Genomic DNA, 14,823 nt, shown 5'->3' with positions numbered 1-14,823 from the left:
CAGTATTTAATTTAATTGAAAAGGTTTCAGAAGTGGACAGGGCCTTGAATGACTAGGATTCAGGCTGGGGGTAATTTTAATGTGGCAAATGAATGTAAGAGCTCAATATACTTCCAAAAGAAAGACCAATGACAGGCCAAGTATGATTACCTCATTTAAGGGGTGGTTTGAGGAAGCCTGAGTCTCTCTGGGAAAAGAAATAGGGAGCCACCCAATCAGGATAAAGTAGTAAAGAGAAAGTAGGACTACCAAGAAATAAGGTGTCACCCAATCAGGATAAAGTAGTACAGAGAAAGTAGGACTACCAAAGACAGACTCCAATAATATACATCTCACTACTTCAGCAAGGACCTAACCTTGAAAAAATATGAGTTATACATGGGAAGCAGATGTGACTCAAGCAGTTGGGCTCCCATCTACCGTACAGGAGGCAATCTGGGGAAGGCAACCTTGCCTGAACAGAGAGCTGGCCCACACATAATGCATGGCGTGCTAGCTCATGTGAAGTGCTGACAGGCACAGAGTACTGGCCCATGCAAAGTGCTGACCCGTGCAGCATGCTGGCCTATGCAGGAGTGCTGGGCCACTCAGGAGTGCTGGCTTGCATGCAGAGCTGGTGCAGCAAGATGATGCAACAAAAAGACATACAGAGGAGAGACAATAAGAGACACAGCAGACCAGGGAGCTGAAGTGGTGCAAGAGATTGAGCACCTTTCTTCCACTCTGGAAATTCCCAGGATCAGTTCTCATTGCCACCCAAAGAGAAGACAAGCAGACACAGAAGAACACACAGCAAATGGACACAGAAAGCAGACAGCAAGTGCAAAAGAATGAAGGGGGAGAAATAAATAAATCTTTTTAAAAAAGATCAATTATAGAGTCTGCCTTTGATATGAGGAGCCCGTAATATGAATGGGGGAGAAACTACATTTCAGTGATTCTGTGAAACAGGAAAAACAAAGCAGATGCAAAGATGCAATACACAATTACTAAGGAAATTGAATTTAGAAGTTAGGAGTGCCCAAAATGGCAGGTGGGATGAACAAAGTGGCAGAGTGTACATTCCTTGCCAAGAATATGTATGAAGGTACCCTAAGGGCCACCTGGAGAAGCAAATAGTCTCAAGAGCTTTCTTTTTGAAATGGAGAGTTTGCCTGAGAAGTAGGTTTTATACTAGGTTTCTGCAAATTAAAAAGAATATTCTAATACTCTTCCAAAACGTATGTAACTTACACTGAAGCTGAATGGCTGATGTTGGTCATAGATTACAGTAAATACTAATAATCCAGGAATGAAAAGAGCTAAGAATTATTCTTGTGAAATAATCTGTGTCTTGGATGACACAGAGTGCGTAAATAATGCGAGTGAATACAGCACAATACAGGGGATCTTAGAACATTTAAAGTTTAATATACTACAAATAAATTTCAATACTGATAAATGAAAAATAATAAGTTTTATGGAGCTTTGTCATATGCTGTAAATTGGAGAGGATCATAAAATATGAGGAATAAAAAAGTAAGGAAATGGAGCATTTGTTACAATTGATGGGATGGGGTATAGGAATCCTGTATTTTACACATGTATACATGATTTTTCTGTAAACCCAGAACTTCTTCTAATAAAAAATATTAAGAAAAAAAGTAGGGGAGTTGAAAGACAAGTCTGTGCACATTATTTGTGAATGATGAAGAGTGAATGAATGAGAAGAACAGGAAGACAATGTCTTGAAAATTGATGACTTTGATGAGTCCTTATCACACAAATCTGTGTGCTTCATAATATATGAGGAGTATTAAAGAGCAAGAGTATCAAAACACAAGTACTCAAAATGAGAAATATAAAGAAAGAAGAGAGGAATACAAGGGAAACAAAGAGTATAATGATTTTTCTGAGACTTTCACCCACCAGGTTGGATCTTTCATAAATATAAGCTGTATAGAAAATAAAATAGCAGCAGTGAGACGAGACAGGTTATGTCTGTTATAAAATATGAGGAAGTAATGCCAACTAGGCTTGAGAAAATAAAAACAAAAATAAGCTAGAACAACTATGGAAAGACAGAATGTCTAGATTAGTGTAAGCAAATAAAATGAGTGAATCTTGCCTGTTTGGAAATCAGCAACCACCTAGGTAAGCACGATTGTTGCAAAGGCCACCTTGTTAAATGGGATAGCCCTGGAAAATTCAGAAATAGTTTCCCATCTCACCCCCTTCCGAAAAGCCGATAGCATTTAGGGATCAGATAAAGATGTTTAATTTTCAAGCAGTTTGGTTTCACTAACACAGTCTCTTTTCAGCCCCTCTGGCCCTAATAGTATAGAAGTCCTGTGTAAGAGATTTTTATTATTGAAAGAGATTTTATTAACTTGTTTATGCTTAATCTGTGACCAAATTGTCAAATTTTCCTTTTGAAAAATCTCCAAAGGTTTACTGTATAAAACCAGACAAAAAATCCTTTTATTTTCCTTTCTTATTTTCTTGGATTTAGAACCTGGGACCAGATCCTTCAGGATTTGTGCAAAATTCAGAATTCACTGATTTCAAATGTCTTCTCACTTAGAACAAATAAGATTTCAAAATGATACAGAGACTGGAAGAATAAGATATGGCAAAGTAAATGCCAATATTCCATTTTCATACCATTTAGAACCATAATTTACATAATTCATAAAATGAACAGCTCACTGGAAAGAAGAAAGCTACTGATCTCTGTTATAGAACTCGGAATTCTAGTCTGAGATCCCAATATACAGAAACATTAATAGTAACAAATATGCTAATTATCTTTATGTAATACTTAAAGGATTGTAATTGGTGTTGGAAGAAGGCCTTAGGTAATGCAGAATAAATCCTATTAACCATAACTTATAACCAATTTCTTTGATTGTATTAGAATTTGGTTGTGGGGTTTATTGGCTATAACATATAAAATAGGCTTTGGCTAGTAACCATGAGTCTTCTGTTCATTCAGAGTTTTTTTTCCCTCAAATTATATTTGTGGCCATGAGCCTTCAGACATATTACTTTGACTTGCTAATTTCGTTAGAAAAATATATAACTCCAGGGTAGAATTACTAAGATTGCACTGGAAGCCATATTGCCCTAATAACTGGCTCCTCTCAACCCACGTTTGATCTGCCTTGAATACCCTGAATTCCACTTGGTGGAAAAATTTTTGATTCCTTAGGAGAAATTGTTGACCTTGCCGAAACTTCCTCAGCCTTGCTACCTCCATGTTCTAGAGTTCAGGGCAGCCAAGTCTAAGAGTGGGCCCTGGTGAAAAACCTTTTGAAGATTTTATCTCTTAAAATTCACCCAGCCAAGTGTTTTGGATTTTGTTGTTGCTGTTGTTGTTCCAGAAATAAAAAACATTTGTAATATGTATCAAGAACTTTAAAAAATGTTCATATCTATGTATGTTAATACATAGAAAATACACACAACAAAATGATATTGATAATTACCCCTAGAGAGTTAAGAACTAGAAAGCAGATGGTCACATCCACAAAGTTACCTTGAATTAACTAATATAATTAATTTAAATTTTGATAAAAGAAAATGTCCTTCCACAACTAGGACTTTTTCCCAAGGAAATAACAGGAAATAATAATAATGCAGAAAAATAATAGAAACAACTAACTTTCCTAAAATAAAGGATAGGTTAAACCAGTTCTGGAATATTATTTTAAAGGAATATTTATATAATAAGAAAATGATATATAAAGAAAATTTTAATTATATTGGCTCAATGTTCTTAAGATGTTAACTTTAAAATATCAGGATACAGTTCTATACCAAGTGTGATCTCAATTTTGATTGGTAAAAATGATATATATGCCCTCTCCAAAATGTTATTAGTAGTTATTACTGGTTAGTGAAATTCTTGTTTTCTTTGTTATACTTGACTGTGTTTTCCAAAGATTATACAACTTGACTTCTTGAATCTAATTTCAACATGCTTTTTTATTTGCCTTGGGTTTTGTGTTGCAGGCGTGCCTGTGTGATTCGAGGCCAAGTGGTAGCTGTAGATGGAACCCCTCTAGTGGGGGTGAATGTTAGTTTCTTGCATCACAGTGATTATGGGTTTACCATCAGCCGGCAAGATGGAAGGTATGTCAATATTGCTTCTGATCATTGTTGGGGCTAAGTACTGACTTCTAGCCATGGTTAAAATCGGGGTTCAAATGTGACAGTGATGGGAAATCTATATTCCTTCCAGCTGTATCTACTGAATAGATAAATAATTGGTGGTATTTATTTCCTTTATTTGCCATCTAATTCAAACCAAATTTCTCTTCTAATCCTTCAATATTACTCTCAATTCTTCTTGAAAGTCTGACCATAAGGAAAGTTTTCTATCCTTTGTCTAATTGCTTTCATGAATACAGCTTCAAAATTCAGTGAAATGATGCAGGAAATGGAGCACTTAGGCTGTTCTATGATAACCCTCAAATATTTCAGAAATGATGGTGTCATAAACAGTTTCTTCCCAAGGTACAGAGTTCAACAACATTAATTAAGGCAATTAAAAAAATGTCCTCCACAAGTTGCCTATTTGACTAGTGGCCACAACTGATTAACAAGCATGGCCAACCTGAACAGGGAAGCTTCTATAAAAAGAATAAAAGGAAATGGTGTCTACATAACTATAGTGATTTAACTTTAAGCATCAAACACCAGGCTACTCAGTAGAGGGCTTCCCAAGGATCTCTGAGACCTGGAAAACAAGACCACTAGGTTTAATCTTTTCATAATGGGAAAGGTTTTTCTCACAAAAACATTTTTTTGCTGTCTTTTAGATAGATATTTGCTCGGAATATTTGAATCAATAGGCCCATGTGTCCAGCTCAAAGGCACCTATTTATGATTCTCAGGACTGTTGTAATGATGGCTTTGAGGTGCTCTGGTCTCCAGGTAGCTGCCCTTAAAGTGTCCTACTCATTACAAACTATTTCAGGGTTCACATAACGGAACCTGTTGGCTTGGAGCCTTATCATGGTCTGAAAGACTATCTCATTTCAAGAACCTACAATCAAATGTTATTAGTCCTAACCACTTTAGAATCGTTAATTGTTCAACTTGGGCTATGCAGAAAATTTGTTTTATTTCAATTGCCTGTCAAGAAAATGCTTATAAAAATAGTTAAATAAGATATTTAGGAAGAGTTTTAACCTACTTAGAATCCAAACTGTTTTTAAGGACTTTAGTAAATCATATGAATTGTTTGTGTGTAAATTATATTGGTAATAACTGATTAGCTATCTATTCATTATAACGAGCTCAGCAGAACTACTTTGTTAACAAGTAGTCTAAATATCTATATATGTGTGTGAGAGAGAGAGAGCAATAAAGATTGCATTTCCTTTGAAATATTCCATACTTGGAGCTTCTACTAATTCAAATGGACCTGCCTCCCAATTAGATAGAATGATGGAATTTTGGAAATTCACTCACTAGGAACTGATACACAAAACTACCCTTTCCCTTACCCAGCATCTTCAACCATGTGCCTGAAATTGAAAAATGAATGTTTCTTTAAATAGAATATGCCCTGCAAGACTTCTGACTTTCCATGGAGAACTATTGGGCCCTCAGTTTCTTAGCTTGCATGCAAAGGTTTTAGTGAATTAGTTGATATTCACAAAATAACTTAAAAGAATCTTGATGTCTAAAAAGTATAAAATTTTCTGTTTTCAGATTACAGAGAACATTGAAAAGGGCGATTTTTGTTGTTATTTTTGTGTTTTTAGTTTTAAGTAAAATGCCATGGCCCTCCTTCTTTGAGTTAACTGTGAGAACTAGGTTTCTGTAGATCACAGATACTAGCCAGAGTCCCCTCTGGCAATAACTGTCCCCTCAGGCTCCATAAAGGGTGTAAGTGTTTAAAATATGTGTCCCAAATGCCAGCAGACTTTCCCACAGTCATCTCTTGGACATAAAGTGACAGCATGGTAAGAGTTTTCATTTACATATCTCTACTTGTTGCTACTTCAAACTAAGTGCATTTCAAAGTAACAAATTATAAGGAAACTATATCTGAGGGCAAAAGGACTACAGAGAGGCTGAGATTAACATTTAGATACCCAGTATACAGAGTGTGATATGTGAGATGCTCAAAGGGTCTTCCTGTTTTCTAACCTCGATCCCACCAATCTGCCTCAGGGCCTGTAATTCCCACAATCGGTATCATCGGTATCATCGCTTTGGGTTAAGCTACTGACTCTCCCAACATTTCTGTTAAATGCAAATATGTTATGTGAAATGTGGAAATAATTACACCCATTATCACACATTTGCACAAGTTACTTGTCAAATTCCCTTAAGAACCAGAAGTTTAGGTCATGAAACCAAATGATATATACAAAGCAGAAGGAAGGATAGGAATGGAAGTCAGGGCTGTCTAAAAGTTTGAAGAAATTAAATATTTGGCATTGGAGTGGTTTACACGGATTTTGGCTACATATCCACTTCCATGCCAATCACTATGTCAGCCAGAGAGCATCTACTGAACATGACAGATAGGTGGGAACAGTGTATCAGTCAGGGTTCTCCAGAGAAACAGAACCAATTGGATGTATATATGTATTAAAAGATTTATTTCAAGGAATTGGCTGAGGTTTGGGTGATGCAAATAAAATTTCCAGAAGACACAGAGTTAAATCAACATAGAACACGAACTAGAAGAAAGGTCTCTTCACTGGTAGTGTAAGATTTTCCCCATTATACTTGCCTTAAAACTTCTCCTGTATTATCATGCATTCAGCCTCTATGTCTTAAATAAGCCATTTGAGTTTTCTTTTTTTTTTTAGTTGAAACCTAGATTATTTTCTATATTTAATGCAGTTCTTTAAATCCTCTTTTTAGAAAATGCCTTAATATTATAGCTACTTGACTGAAAAAGTAGCCATAAAAAGACAATATTAGCCATCCTTTATTACTGTCCAATTATTAATATCTGAAAGATTTCTGCAACAAGATGCAATTGGTAATACTATAATAAATATAATAAATGTCATATGAAGGGAGTGGTGAGCTGTTCATAATTAATTCTGATCCCCTATCAGGGCTTTTTATAATTGAAAAAGTATTTTACAGAAAAATCTTTTTAAGTTCAGGGAATTGCTTACCTTTCTCTCCTGTGAATTTAAGTTGCTTTGAATATTAAGGAGCACCATATTGTCCTTTATCCATTTTTATGATATAATGAAAATAATTTATCACTGTTTTACTTTTATATAGTATTTTATGTTTTTTGAATGCTTCCAAATACATCTCAAATACATCATTTTACTTAAAAGAGAAGAAAGGTAGAACCATCTAGTGCAAAATGAACTGAAATCTGAGTCTGTTTTGCTCCAGTGCAATAGTTGTGTCAAAGACCACATCTAGAGACGGACAGGGTTTGCTTACAGAAAAGGTGGTCTTGCTTTAGTAGAGGTACAGATGGCATTATTGGCTAAGATAAGCAGGGTCCATTACAATCTGTCTTACAAAATGAAACCAAGATGCATTCTAGAGGGAACTAAAAATGCTGAATCTAAGGTTCAAGCAGAATAGGAAAACAAAGCAGGTAGCCCCATGTGGAGGATTCAGGCATGGTATACTTCAAACATATTTCACTGAACAATTTGCTTCTGTTTTTATCTTTCTCCACATGCTGACTCAAAGACACTCTTTGATTTCTGGGACTATGTTTGTGCCCCTAAAGAATATATTTCATCTTTTGGATTTTATGTTATGTTATAGAATTTGGTGTATGTGTGTGTGTTAATGTCTAATATATGCATTATATTATATGCTTAATGGTAAGTGGTCTTCTTTTTATCTCTAACACCTGAATGGGGAACAGTTATATCAGATTTAACTTTGCAGAAATGCATGCAGTGATTTTGTTTAGGATAGTATTAAAATTCCTTATAAAATTCTGGGTAAATATCAACTGATGGTATGGAAAATTTTTTCAGTAGTTACTGAATGGTAGAAAGAAGTTAGCCAGGGAATAAATAGCTAGAGGGAATTTGTAAAATAGAGACTTCAAATGGATATAGTTGAATCCCAAAAGAAGAAAAGAGCAATACATTTAAGCTATTTTTTACTTTACTTTTAATTTGATTGAAAAAATCCTATATTTTTCATTCTCAGTTTTGACCTTGTAGCTGTGGGTGGAATCTCTATCACCTTAATCTTTGATCGATCACCATTCCTGTCTGAGAGGAGGACACTCTGGTTGCCTTGGAATCAGTTTATTGTGGTCGAAAAAGTAACCATGCAGAGAATTGTATCAGACCCACCGTCCTGTGATATCTCCAACCTTATCAGCCCAAACCCTATTGTACTTCCTTCACCACTCACTTTATTTGGAGGGTCCTGTCCAGAGAGGGGAACTGTTGTTCCTGAGCTTCAGGTAGGTATACTGGCCTTTGAATATATATATTCGTAATATCATAGGGTAGTCAACAGTGAAGAATGGATAAATTCCTTCTATTGCTTCCTAAAGTGTGCTGCCCTTCACTTGTTAAGAAACATTTTCCAATGTAGTAGCACTGGCACATATTGGCAAAGTGATTGCTAGGGTATGAGGGTGCTTTCTGTGGTAATGGAACAGAGTACATTGAACAAGATTTTATAAGAATTAAACCTCAAACAGTGGTCTACTGAACACCTCACTCTAAAGGACAGCACTAACTGGCTCATCCTTGATAACAATATAATTAATGAACTTAGACCATTTGTGGTCCTGAAATTAAAGCTCCTTAAGAAATCAGTTTTTTTCCATCACTAATTTGCATGCATTGTCATTGCTCTTAAAGGTTATGACACCTTTCATTTAGCTGCTTTTGTAAAGGTGGTTTTCAAGAATATATGGCTTTTAAAAAAAAATTTTAACAGTTTGCTTCTGAGTATTCAGGCTTTATAGCCAAGGAAGACATATTTTTGAACCTTGATATTTAGGATCCTGAGAATTTTTCTTTATAGAGAATTCTATATTTTCATTTCAGTATCAAGTTTTTCAAATAGCCATAGTACAATTCTCCCACCACATTACAGAATCATTTCAATGACAGTTAAATGTGCAAGCCATGAAAATGGACTCATGAGTCTTACAAATCCAGAACTCAAGATGTATGCTCAAGAAGAAGTAAATGGGCACTGCAAAGTAGAGCTGGTTTTCCTTCCATCACAACAATTATTAAATTATTAACACTGCTCAAATGATACCGTTTTGGATACCATTTTGGAAAAGCTCACTCAAAAATAGTCCTCTACAGGAAGAGGACTCCAAAGAATTTCCCCTCCTATATTTCCCATAGGTCTTCCTAAGAAAGAAAGAGAAAGAAAGAGAAAAGACAGTATATAATGAGTGCATGGGATTGGTCCACTAACCCCTTCACATATATCTTTATGAAGTATGGGTCTTCTTTCTGCACAAAAGTTTTTTAAATGATATAGGATTGCATGCTTCCTTAGGGAAATGAAATATTAAAGGGTTAAACATTGTGCTGTCCATCACTATTTTACTTCAGCTGTCATCTAAGAAGACAGAAGCAATGGAAAATTGGTATCAAATAGATAATGTAGAGGAATAAAACCTGGGGAAAATGTAGACAAGAAGGATTGATGTCCTCAGAAACAGGAGAATAAATAGAAATCCTGCAACAATATGAGGCACCATATATTTAACAATTAGTTCTGCTGGGCACACTAGTTTGGAAGAGAAAGAGGGGACAATTTTCTGAGCTAAAAATGAGTGAAAGCATGAAAATATCCACACTATCCTTGTCACCTTTAATGTGTTGAATAAGAAGGGCTCTTTCTTCAGATGTGTCTTGAAAAATGAAAGTCAAGGAACACAAGATTTAGTTTTTAGTGACCACTTTTGGTTGTTTAACTCCATCTGTGTTAATAAAAAAAAATAAGTAATGGCAATTAATTAAAGGAGTCAAGTGATATTTTCACTCTGAGACCAAGGTTTAGTATAAATTTTCAAAGGAATTAATGGACATTATTTGCTTGTTAGTCACAGGTGCCAACTTGGAGAAACTTGTTCCCAATTATTGGTACATCTAGGCACAGAGAAATATGAAAGCAAAATTTGATTAAAAATTGCCCCTCAGGTTCATTCCAAAGATCCAAAGAAGACAAGTTTGATGGCATCAGTAAAGATTAATTTTAGGGAAACCATAATCTTTGTCATAAAATATCACTTGCTGGGCCTGCTTCCAAAGTCCTTCCTCTTTGAGAACCTAACCTGAATAAGAATTACAGCAAAGGCTTTGTGAAATATGACTAACACCAAACAAGATTTTGTGTATGTATGTATAAGAAATAGACCCCTTAAAGGAGCTCATAGTACCAAATCGCTTGACATTTATCAGTGTGACCTTTTCCAGCTCCTACTAAGAAATTTTTGGAACACTTTTGAAAACATGAAAATGTTCTTTTCGCAGTCTTCCCAGGCAGGAGAAAAAGAAGAGCAATCCTCAGGTTGTCTCCATGTAGAATCAGAGTAAAATTTGAAACTTCTTGTCCTACAGCTCAAAAAAATTTGAGAATAAATGCCTTGACATCTATAGAATGTTTTATGCCCTCTCCTATGGCATGTTTCTAAGACAACAATGCATGCAATATCCTTGATAAGAGCCCATTCGACTGTTTTTTCTTTCAGGTTGTACAGGAAGAGATCCCCATTCCTTCCAGCTTTGTGAGGCTGAGTTACCTGAGCAGCCGCACCCCTGGATATAAAACCTTGTTACGGATCCTTCTGACACATTCAACAATTCCCGTGGGAATGATAAAAGTACACCTCAAAGTAGCCGTGGAAGGGAGACTCACACAGAAATGGTTTCCTGCTGCAATTAATCTCATCTACACATTTGCCTGGAACAAGACAGACATCTATGGACAGAAGGTTTGGGGACTGGCAGAGGCTTTGGGTATGTTGAGCTAATTCTATGTAAATAACAGTGTTATGTTCACAAAGGAGAAAATACTAGTTGCATAATAATTTATATTTTGAGTAATTATGGGTTTTTTTCCTATTTAAAGGATCTAAGGCATTTTCCATTTAAACACTCCCTATCAGCCTGTTTAGCGTTGTCTTTTCACACATTTTTGCTTCAAAATTATTTTAGTACCCTTTTCATGATGGCCGCTTACTAGTGAAATCACACAATATTTGGACTTGTAACTGTCCCCAGAGCTGAATGTTGCTTTCTAACTGTGACCTTTGGTGTGGCATTCTTTGGATCATGTTTTTGAGTCTGACATTTAGACTGCCGTTTCCACTTAGAAACTACAAAATTCTAACTTATGGGTATCTCCACTTATTATCTTTTATGTCTAAAATGGTTTTGGACTCTATTCACTTGTGCCTTTGGTAGGTTAAATAAAAAATCATCCTGCCTTCTTATTCCTTTTGATTTTCTTTTATCTCAACACTTTAAAATCTATACGCTTATAGATAGCAGGGACCTTAAGAGGCCCTTTGGGCCTACAATTTTCAGATATTTCATTCTTTCCAAAAAATGTCATTTAAAAATAAACTCAGATTTTCCAACTTTTTATTTTACCAAGTAAGAATATTTTTAAAAGAAAAATATCACACTACAATCTACTATTGCTTGCCACTACCATAATTTAATATTGAAGAAAAACCTTAACACCAAAAAGAAACTAGTTTGTTTTAAGAAATGACTAAGCAACCTAACACAGACACTCAGGAAGACAGACATATGGACAGACAAATATCAGTGTTTATATTACTCTCTCACTTTGTGGAAGACAGTAAAAATGACCTAAAGGACCTGTCACTGGACTGTGGACCTGCATTTGAGAATTATTGGTCCTAGTGCCTTCAGGCAGTATCTCATGGAAATCACTCATGGACAGATGAGAAGACTATTTTTAAAGCTCTCCAAAGGAGACATTTTTGCATCCTCTTTTGGAAGTGTCTATCATGATACATTTCCTATAAAGCTGACCTATATTTCTTATACTACAGTGTATCAATTTCCTCTTGTTCTTTCCAGAAGAAAATAGGGAGAGAGAGAAAGAGAAAAAAAAAAAAAAAGACTGGTGACCCTTCTTTGTCTTTGCCCAACAAACACTAATATATTTAAATAATTAACTCATTTATGTTGGACTTTATGTGAATACAAGGAATATGGACAGGCAGCGGCCTTGGCGCAGTGGATAGGGCGTCTGTCTACCACGTGGGAGGTCCGCGGTTCAAACCCTGGGCTTCCTTGACCCATGTGGAGCTGGCCCATGTGCAGTGCTGATGCATGCAAGGAGTGCCCTGCCACGCAGGGGTGTCCCCCGCGTAGGTGAGCCCCACGCGCAAGGAGTGTGCCCCTAAGGAGAGCCGCCCAGCACAAAAGAAAGTGCAGCCTGCCCAGGAATGGTGCCGCACACATGGAGAGCTGACCCAACAAGATGATGCAACAAAAAGAAACACAGATTCCCGTGCTGCTGACAACAGAAGCGGACAAAAGAAGATACAGCAAATAGACACAGAGAACAGACAACTGGGGTGGGGTGAGGGGAGGAAGGGGAGAGAAATAAATAAATAAATAAATAAATAAATAAATAAATAAATAAATAAATAAATAAATAAATCTTTAAGGAAAAAAAAGGAATATGGACAGGTTCCGATTTCCTCAGTTAATGGGGACTTGCTGTTAAGACACATGGAAAAAAAACCAGAAGTCAGCAGCCTCACAAACAGGCCTGATGGAACTGCAGCCTTGTTCAGGATACACTATAGTTCTAGAAGGCTGGCATCCACTGTGGACTCAGCAACAGCTCTGGAGTTTGTGCTCTCCACCATAAGTCCTCTGGTCCCCATAGTGGTGAATCAGTCTTATTGATGACTGAACTCATCTCTTCTCTTGCCATACTAACTGCTCACCCTTTCCCTCAGCTACTCACACCCTATGGTCTGCTGACTTGCTCTTTATCTTCCATTCAGATTCTTCAGAGAGAGATACCAGTTACCATGCAGTATAGAATATTCTAACACGGCAGAGCTCTACCATTAGGATAACTACCACCAAGATTGCTGGCAATCTCTGTTCTAGTGAATGTAGTGATTAAGAGAACAATTCTGGAGCCATCTCCCTCCTCGTTCAAGTCATCCTTTCTCTACTTACTCATTGTAGGACATTGGGCAAATTACTTAATCTCTACAGACCACAATTTACTCCTTCATAAAAAGGGTATCATAAATAGGATGTTACTTATAGGTTCATTATGGTATGCAGATTGAATACAGGAAGTAATGTCAAGTGCTTGGCACATAGTAAGAACTTAAATGTTTGTTATTAGTATTATTATTTCAATTTTACAGCGGCCAGGGTATTGAGATCAGATGGTATAAAACCTGGAGCTTATGTAAGCTTTTAATACTTCAGCTTCTCTAAGAAGGGGGGCTGTGAGTACAATAGGCAGACACTCTGTGTTAGCTATGCTCCATTTGTCCTCCCTGACACATACACACAAACACGCAAACACACATACTCTTATCTGTTCTTCTTTGTCCTGCTTTGTTGTTTGATCTGAGAGACTATTTTATGTGATCTGCATTGAGTAAACTCCTTTTCCCTCCAGTTTCCCATTCTGTTTGGCTAACTGGAGACTAGAGAGTGGAAGGAGAGAGAGATCAGTATATTTTTCTCTTTCCCTGCTTCATTGCAGTTATTGAAGTGCCTATATTCAAAAATGGCAACTCCTGTCTAGTAGCCCCTCTTCCAAATCCCCAAACTCCCTCTCTCTGGGTTTCTTTATCATCATTATATCCCCTTTTCTCTGCAAGCCTAGAAGACATCCCACTGTAGTTGGTTCCTAAGTGGATCACCATCCCTTGTTTCTTTTAACCCTGCACATGCCTCTGTAATAAGTCCCTTCATTCAACTCTATGCAATGAATGCTTATAAGTTTGACATGTGATTCCTGCTGAGACCTTGACTGATTTGAACTTAAAGCCTCATATTCTTCTCACCAGGACATAATCTGTAGCATTTGCTTCCCTAGGTAGAATGATCCAAAATTCCTCTATCTTTACTCCATGGGTCTTTGTTATCCATTTTTTTATGACACTCCTCAGAAGATTTGCCAGAATTTTTTTCACTTTTTTCTTAAGCTGTAATACCTGAATCTTATGAATGAAGAACTAACCAGTACAATAACTAGCAGTCATTGTTTGTTAAGGTTTGCATAAATGGAGTTCAGTCTTCCTTATTTAAAAATAATAATAATAATAACAGCTCCACTGTGTTATACAGTTCCCTGCCTTGTACAACCTATCCAAAGTGTGCACTCAGTGGCTCTCACTTTCATCACTGTTGTGTAGTCATAGCCTCAGTAAATTTTTGAATGTTTTCCTTAGTCTAAAAGAAGAAACTTCATACTCCTTATTATTGTCCCTTAGCATTGATATAGTACCTTCTTCGACATTAATACTGCAAGAATATTACAGTATTGCTTTTAACTTTAGTCCATAAGTTACATTAATTGTGTTTTCCCATGCATCACCAATTTGTACTACCTTGTAATAGTGGTGTATGTCTGTACTAGTTCATAGAAGAACATTCTTATATTTTTACTATTATCCACAACCATCATCCACCACTAGGTTCACTATGTTATATAGTCTCTACATTATTCTCTAGCTTTCTTTCAGAAGACATTTATATCCCTAAACCTCCCCTTTCAGCCACAATCCCATTTATACCCAACCGTGTTAGTTATAGTCACTACAGTGTGTTATGATCAACTCTATCAATTTCCACACCTTTACAGTCAAGCTAATTGAAAATTCTA

General features: G+C 36.3%; 1 protein-coding gene across 1 annotated transcript in view; it reads left to right on the top strand.

Annotated features, from left to right (window-relative positions):
* TENM1 (teneurin transmembrane protein 1) overlaps positions 1-14,823 on the top strand; it is a 1,381,582-nt gene that overhangs the window by 1,185,357 nt on the left and 181,402 nt on the right. The window contains exons 18-20 of the mRNA XM_058291548.2: positions 3,994-4,113; positions 8,146-8,407; positions 10,670-10,937. Of these exons, the coding sequence (XP_058147531.1) occupies positions 3,994-4,113; positions 8,146-8,407; positions 10,670-10,937 (650 nt within the window). The remainder of the gene's footprint in view (positions 1-3,993; positions 4,114-8,145; positions 8,408-10,669; positions 10,938-14,823) is intronic.

This window comes from Dasypus novemcinctus, chromosome X (assembly GCF_030445035.2).
Source record: "Dasypus novemcinctus isolate mDasNov1 chromosome X, mDasNov1.1.hap2, whole genome shotgun sequence".
Classification (NCBI taxonomy): Eukaryota; Metazoa; Chordata; class Mammalia; order Cingulata; family Dasypodidae; genus Dasypus; species Dasypus novemcinctus.
The sequence above is the reverse complement of the archived record's forward strand: the minus strand, read 5'-3'. Positions and strand labels throughout refer to the sequence as shown.